Source organism: Oxyura jamaicensis, chromosome 9, assembly GCF_011077185.1.
Source record: "Oxyura jamaicensis isolate SHBP4307 breed ruddy duck chromosome 9, BPBGC_Ojam_1.0, whole genome shotgun sequence".
Taxonomy (NCBI): Eukaryota; Metazoa; Chordata; class Aves; order Anseriformes; family Anatidae; genus Oxyura; species Oxyura jamaicensis.
Window position 1 is genome coordinate 23788060 of NC_048901.1, and position 7518 is coordinate 23795577.

The following is a 7518-nucleotide window of genomic DNA, read 5'->3' on the forward strand; positions in this document are numbered from 1 at the left end:
CATCCCATCCCATCCCATCCCATCCCATCCCATCCCATCCCATCCCACCCTCCACCCCTCCGCACGTGCAGAAAATCGCTGTTTTGCATTAAAACACACCGAACTACAGTCCACTCTCACACATTTTCCCCCTTCAGCGCTCCCTCTCCAGACCTTCTAGAGTTTTGCTGCGTGTCCCGACGAGGCTGCAGCTGCTCCCCGTTTGACATCTGTACATTTAATCAATGTGCAATTTGTTTTCTCCGCCAGGCCGTTATTGAGGATACCAAATAACAGCATTCCCAGAACCGACCTCGGCGTAGCCCATTTGATAAAACAGACACAGGATAATGACCATAAAGAAATCGAGAGCCCTATTTGTTATTATAAAATAGGGAACAGTTACTAAGAAATGTAATACGCCTGAGGGAACTGAACTTTACGCTTTAGATAAATTACCCACCAGCTGCATCGCACATCCTGAGCTGAGCACTGAAAACTGGAAATTGAGAAGGAAAATTGCACGTGGTTTTTTTTGACCATCAAACATACTCATTCAGTATATAAAAAATAACGTATTGAATAAAATGTAAAGGTACTAGGAAGGAAAATGCAAAGCCGTGTTATTTAAATATGCATTTTGACACGGAAATGAAAAATACATGTATTTCTGAAAGGGGGGCCTGCTGTCGTGCTGGAGGCTGCTCTGTTAGCCTGTGATTTTTACAGGACAAGACGGGATTCCCGCTTCCCTGCGCTGGGTCAATGAGGTCCCCAAGCCAGGTGGGAGCATTTCCAAGAGAGGTGCGGCACTGTGCAGCCCCCACGAGATGAAGGCAACTCGCTGGCAAAGCTGAGGCTGCTCAGGAAGGCAGGAGCGCGGGCTCGGCAGCGCCAGACGCTGCTCCTCCGGCCCCGCACGCTGCGATTATTGCTGTTTGCACGTCGACTGCAATTTTCTCTCTGCTGTTTGCTGATTATGCAGAGCAATTTGTGCTCTTAATCACCGCTCCGCTCTGCTCCACGTGCACAACCACCCATCGCGGCGCCCGGCCCCGGCTCATCCTCGCGGCGAGGCCGTCCCATTCCTCGGAGAGAGCTCGTCGGTACCAGCAGCAAACATCTCCCCAGCACCGCCGTCCTCAGGACAGCCAGCGGGGAGAAAAAAATAATAACAAAAAATCTTTTGTGAAAAAAACAGTTGTTGGGTTGATAAACACGAAAAAAAAAAAAGCTGGTAGGAAGCTGGTGGGATAAAAAAAGTCTGGAAAGCTGTGAGTTTATGAAGACCGGCGGCCTCAACCTCTGCCTCACCTGGTGCACGGGACGGGCCCGAAGGCGGCGGGGGCTGCGTGGCAGGGGCCGAGCGCTGCCCCGTTGGTTAGTGTTAGACCGCTATGGCTGCCTGACCCATTTTATCTCTTACTGACCCATTTTTTCATGTATTTTCTTCTGCACACACACAGCGATCGGTGAGCACGGGAATTTCCAACTCTCAGCTTGCGCAGACATTCACACCTCTCTGCCCGCAGACCTGGCATGTTGATTGAAGCGTGGAGACACCAGGAAAATCCCACCTTTGGCCAAGCCCCCGAATTTGTCCAACGTGTGCCTGCTTCCCACACAAGCCCTGTCCTTCGGGGCGCATCGAGGCGATCCTAACAGGATTTCTGTGCTTTCTGGGAAGAGGAGAGAAGCCCGCCCCGTGCCCCCCAGGCTGTATTATTTATGTCCCTTGAGAAGCAACAACAGGGCCGCTCTGTTCATCCACTCCGCTTGGCACCACTAGCGGCCTTCGCTCGTTGCAGCCGTCACCCGAAGCAGCAAGCAGGAGTGCACATGAAATATTTATCATACATTCAGGTGTAGCAGCACTTTGCCAGGCTCCGCCACCGCGCTTCGGGATCATCCACCTTCAGCAGCGGCTGGCGGGGACGTTTCTGGCGCTGGGCTGATCGATACAAGCCCGGGACGAGCACAGGCCCGGCGTGTTAGGGCGCTGCCCAGAAGGTTTAGCAGGAAAGAGCCACGCAGCAAATACCAGGCCGATGAACGCTGTAAATATTCAGGCGGGACCAAGCGCCTGCAGGGCAGCGCCACCCCTGTCCGACTGAGGGGTTTGTGAAGGTGGGGGACATCAGGGGACATCAGGGGACATCGCCCCAGCAGCCCGGGGCTGCCTGGTCCCCACGGGAGCGCCAGGCACAGCCACGCCACGGACGCTATTTTTTGCCAGGGTCTGTCATTACCAGACATGGACAATTACTATATTTAAAGTCCCAGGCCCGTACGCGGTGCCTTTTTTTATCTCAGTGAAGTACAAAGGCTATGATTGGATTTACCAACAGAAATTATAATTGCACAACGCTTGTTTTGATGCATGGATTTGCTGTAAAACACAAAATAAGGTCAAACCTTCATATTCTCTCAAGCCACGTGGCACGGTGCCTTAAAAATTACAGGTCTCCCGGTAGGAGAAGGTGCTTGGAAATGTCTTTTAGGGAGAAGCTGTGACGAGGACATGCAGAGGAGGGGGGAGTTTTGCCAAGCAGCACATCAAACTGGGGAGAGGGCATCAGCGAGTACATGAAATCAGCATGGCACTCGCAGCCCAGCTCTGTGCTCCTTGCACCGTGAAGCTCCGTGCCCCATAGCCCCATGCCCCTTAGCTCTGCGCCCCATCGCCCTGTGCCCAAGCCCTGTGCCCAAGCCCCGTGCCTGTAGCTGCACGCCCAAGCCCCGTGCCCACAGCTCCATATCGAAGCCCCAGGCTTGCAGCTCCATGCCCAAACCCCATGCCCACAGTCCCGTGCCCAAGCCCCGTGCCTGCAACTCCGTGCCCAAGCCCCATTCCCAAGCCCCGTGCCCAAGCCCCGTGCCCGAGCCCCGCAGCCCCGTGCCCAGCGAAGGGCGCTTGGCAGTACCCCGCCGCTCGCAGCGTGCAGACAAAAGGCTCCTTTCTGTCCCCTACCTTTTTATAATTCCCCTCCACGTCCCGTGCGGATGCCTGCCCGATGATGTCAGCCATTCCATCACCGGCCCCGCTCATGGCCCCGGCTGCCGGGCGCTCCCCGCCGCTGCCCTCCGTGCCGCGGGGACATGGCAGCGTGGCCCCGGGCGTCCCCGCTCGCTGCCGCCCCACCGGCAACGGGGCCTCGCTCGCCGGGGCCTCGCCGCCTCCCTGCCTGCGGCCGCTGAGCGCGGGGCTTGCCCTAATAAAGTCAAAGGCAGCGGCCGGGGCTGATTAGAGGGAGCCGGTGGAGGAAAGCCGAGGGCTCCCTCCAGCCACTGGCAGCGCTGGGTAAAAATAGCCCCAAGCCCTCGCCGGCTGCGCAAGGGCAGGAAAAATCCCGGTGTCTTATGTCAGAGCCGGGCCGGTGCTGCCAGGGGATGGGGTTTTCTCCCCGGGGATTGTCCCAGCACGAGCTGGCAGCGGGGAGTGGGTCCCTTGCCGGTAGCAGGGAGCTCCCAGCAGGGTGTTCCCGGCCCAAAGCGGCTTTCAGGTGCAAAAAAAAGGTTTCTAGGAGGTAGCGAGCGGAGCCCCAGCAGCCTGGGCTCGCCACCCGCCCCGCAGGAGCTGGACGGAAGCGGTGCGTGCGAGCGCAGCTCCGGACACGCGGTTATATAGGGGACCCTTCGGAGGATGGACCTCACGTCCTGTTTGCCCTGCGAGCCTCAAAACGTGGCGCTCCCACCGCAGAGGGACCCAGCTGTGGGTCTGTCGGACCCAGAGCTGCAACAGCCCCACAGCCTAAATGGTGGAGCCAAGCCCCACTGACTTCATCCCACCCCAACCGCACGTTGTGCGGAGTTCACCTCTCCGGTGACACACAAATTACGCCTCACTCTGCCCTGAAGCGTCAGGAAAAAAATACTAACACGTTGTTTAATCCAATTACTTTCCCAGGACGGTGCTTTGTAGCTCCTTGCCTCGGTTGGGAATTGCTGCTATCCGGGCATTTCGTTATTTTCGGTCCCCCCAGCGCTGACTCACCGTGTCACTTCCCGCTGCTCCTAAAATTAACTTCCTCTCCTGACAATGGGGACCCTGACGTCCGCTGCGATAACGTGCCTTGCTTTCTCCGAGCACCTTTGTTCGGAGTACAATGAGGCCCATGGCACCCACTGGTACGCCCCGGCCCTCATTTCTTCAAAAAAAGGTTTTTTATTTTTTATTTTTTTGGGGGGGGATTTTGCAGACACCATCAGCCTGGGAGCTCCCAGGGAGGGAAGGCAGCAAACAAGGGAAGGGAAGGGCTCACAGCTGGAATCCCGCAGCCTGCGGTGCCGTTGGGGTGATGGAGCCGTGCAGCCCCGTGTTATGGCCCTGCCAGCTGCCCAGCCTCCAGCAGCCCCCTGCCCACGACCAGAGAGAAAATCATTCTGAGCTCCGGAGAGAGCTCAGCCCCAAGATGGGGACCCTTGGTGGGCGTCCCAGCGCAGGGAGCCAGCCGCTGGTGTCCGCTCCTTCCCCACACGATGCCAAAGGCCACTAGGGATGCGCAGCACCAGCCCCACGGCCGTCCCTCCGGCAACCGGCGTCCTCTTGAGAGGCACCCACGGCACCCAGGGCGGGCTCACGCGAACCAAAGCAGCAGCACGGGGCCGTGCTCAAGGTACGCTCGGCTTGGGCATCGCCGGCTGCCAAGAGCCCTCCTGGGTACGGGGGAAGCGCACGTCAGATTGCATCAGCTGCGAGGCGGCTCCATGGTTACGGCGGCTGCTCCTCCATTCAGCGGCGGGCGATGGGAGCACTGGGGAGAAGCTGCCAGAACCACCTGAGGCCGCTTTTCTTTTTATAGCACAAAAGGAAAACTTGTAACGGGCACGGCTAGAGCGGCTCGGGGCTGTGCAACGGGGAGCGTGCAGCCCCAGCCAGTGCCACGGTGTCCCCGTGGTAAGGATGAGTCCAGCCTTCCAGTTGGCTCAGGCAAGGCAAGGAAACAGGCTGCTTCGTGGTTTAAACATGCCGATGGCTCACGAGCCCGCGAGTATCTAAATTTAACCAGGCCACGCATACGTAACGTTTGTTTGGGTCAATAAAAAGCTGAACGTTGCTGGCGCACGTCAGCCTCCTCCACTGGGGGAGGCTCAGAGAAAAGCCTGCAGCCCCTTGCTGCTCAGCATCAGCTTCCCAACACCGCTGGTTACCGAGTTACTAGATACAAAACCAAAGTCCCGGTGAATTTCAATGAAAAGCACTCAAAACTCTCCCCAGAAAGCCTCTGCGGGTGCCCAGCTGGGATCTAAAGGTGGCCTCCGCCTCGCGGGCTGCACACAGGCAGCACCGGCCGCTTGCACCCTCCCCACGGATATTTGTGAGGTGGATCATTCACAGAGATCTCACCAGCATGGCGTCACGGAACATTTATCTTCTCGTAAAGGTCTGAATAAGCCTCCTGTGAGGAGTCCCTCCCGACCGCCGTGCCCCTGCACTGCAGAGTTGTTAAAACACAGCACGGCAAGCGGAGGGACGAGGCCGCCCGTGCCCTCCCTTGGCAGGCGCCCACCTGAGCACGTCCAACGCTTTGCCGAAAGGCAAAAGAAGCAGGGATGAGCCCGGCAACAGCCCGAGGAGCCAGGTTTTGAGGCCTGCAGTGCTGCACCTCGTGGGCAACGCTGAAAATAGGCGCTCAGGAGACAAGCTGAAACGCCGACTCGGGCTGCAAGCCCGCGTAGTGCTGCTCAAACACACGTTAGGACAAAAGCCAACGACTGCACCTTCATTTCGGTGCTCCAGGCTGGATTTGCACGCTGTGCTTTCCTTCTGTGCAAGCTCAGGACCCCACTGAACCTCACCTAACGTGCAAGAGCTGGCCTCGTCCTTGTCAAATCGCAGGAGAAAAATGGAGCCCTGAACAAAATATTTGGCACGGGAAAATTAAAGGGTACGAAACAGGGAATGAAATAACTAAGAGGAAATTACTTTTTTTTCCTTTTTTTTCCTAATGCTCGGTTTATCTGTGGCCTTCAGGCTGCGTGTCCTCATTTAGCCATCCCGCAGAGGTCTGTACGGGGTGTTCTTCTATCAGTTTTTAGAAAATCCCCGTTGCTGGAGGTGGTGGCCACGGATATCACGAGAAGCCCCATGGGCACACCAAGACCGGAGCGCGCAGCTGGACGGGAGCTGGCACTGCCAACCCCGGCCCCCAGGGACAGGGAGGGCAGCGGCCACCTGCTGACACCGGGCAGTGGCCCAGGGAAGGCGCTGGGGACTCCTGGCCACGGGGGAACCAGGCTGAGCTCGAAGCGAGCGGGTCCCCAACCCCAACCAGCCCGGCACCCTCCTGCTGCGGGGCTCTTCTCCCAGCCGCTCTCGGGTCAGAGCTTTTCTGCCAGATTCCTCTAAACCAAACACATCCTCGGCTTCTCCCAGCGCGCTGGCTTGTTCCTCTATTTGTTTTGCAGCTCTCAGAAATCCCAAGCAGCTCCGGAAAGGCATGTGGGCAGGGATGCGAGGAGCGCAGCTACACACCGCCACCCTCCTCCCCCCGCAGCACCCAGGGCGGCCGCCAAAATCCCATCATTTTCCCATCGTTTCTGCCTCCCGTTCGGTCCCAAACCCGGGATCGTCAGCCACAGGGGGATTAAAACTTGGCCTGTAGGTTAATGGGCCTGGGGGGCAGGGTTCCTCTGTCTCTTTGCAGTGTTTTGGGACAGATTACATTCAAAGGACCGTTTCCGCGAGCTCTGCATTTTTTCTGCCTGCTTCCACTCTAATATTTATCGTTCCGGAGGAGAGAAAGCAGTTCGTAAACAAGCGGAGATTAAAACAGATCAAACGCAGCGCTGCTGCCACGGCACAAAACCGGGGCAGCAGCACGCCGGGAAGCTGAACAGGCCGGCACGGCCTCTGGATGCCAGGCACCGGGCACCGGGCACCCGCTCCCCCGGGGCCGGCGGTGCAGCCGGGAGCCCCGGGGTGTCAGCGTGCTGGGAAAACATCCGCCGTGCAGAAACAATGGCACCATTTATTGAGGTACGAGAGCAACAGGCTCGGAGCTGCAGCAAAACCAGATCCCCTCGAGCGGGGAATGAATAAACGGGATTATTTTTTCTTTTTCCAAAGGAGCTAAAAAGGGAAATTTGTTTCCAGAAGCCTTTGCTAGGTCGAAAACATGCACTGCAAAAGCTTCTGAACCCTTTTCTCTCCATATATACATACGCTTGCAGCGGTATCTTTTCCCTTCGTGATGTATTTGACGATGGTGGTATTTTGTTTTGAGACACGGGCTGAAATTGGGTTAAAGGCAGCTGAGGGGAACCCGAGGCTGTGATGCTGCCCTGGCCAGAGCCCCGTCTCTCGGGGCCCATCTCCGCCGGCCGGCAGTGCCGCGGGGGCATTCTGCAGCACGCCCTCCACCGCACGTCCGCACGCGTTTGCCTCTCAGCACCGCCGCAGCACGCGGATATCTGGGGGGGCAACAACCTCCCCAGGCGATCGAGCCCCCAAAATGCCATTCCCCAGGCAGGTGGCACCCCCCCGCAGCACCCAGACCCCCTCTCCCCACCCAAAGGATGCTCGGCACCCACGGCCAC

The 7518-nt window shown here is 57.9% G+C and overlaps 1 protein-coding gene across 6 annotated transcripts in view; it reads right to left on the minus strand.

Annotated features, from left to right (window-relative positions):
* The window catches only part of LOC118171350 (schwannomin-interacting protein 1), a 134299-nt gene that overhangs the window by 9894 nt on the left and 116887 nt on the right, over positions 1-7518 (minus strand). The window contains exon 1 of one of the 6 annotated variants that reach the window (XM_035334396.1): positions 2951-3269. The exons of the other annotated variants lie outside the window; for them this stretch is intronic. Within the exon in view, the coding sequence (XP_035190287.1) occupies positions 2951-3028 (78 nt within the window). The 5' untranslated portion in view covers positions 3029-3269. Of the gene's footprint in view, positions 1-2950; positions 3270-7518 lie in introns of those variants that run through there. 6 annotated transcript variants of the gene reach the window in all.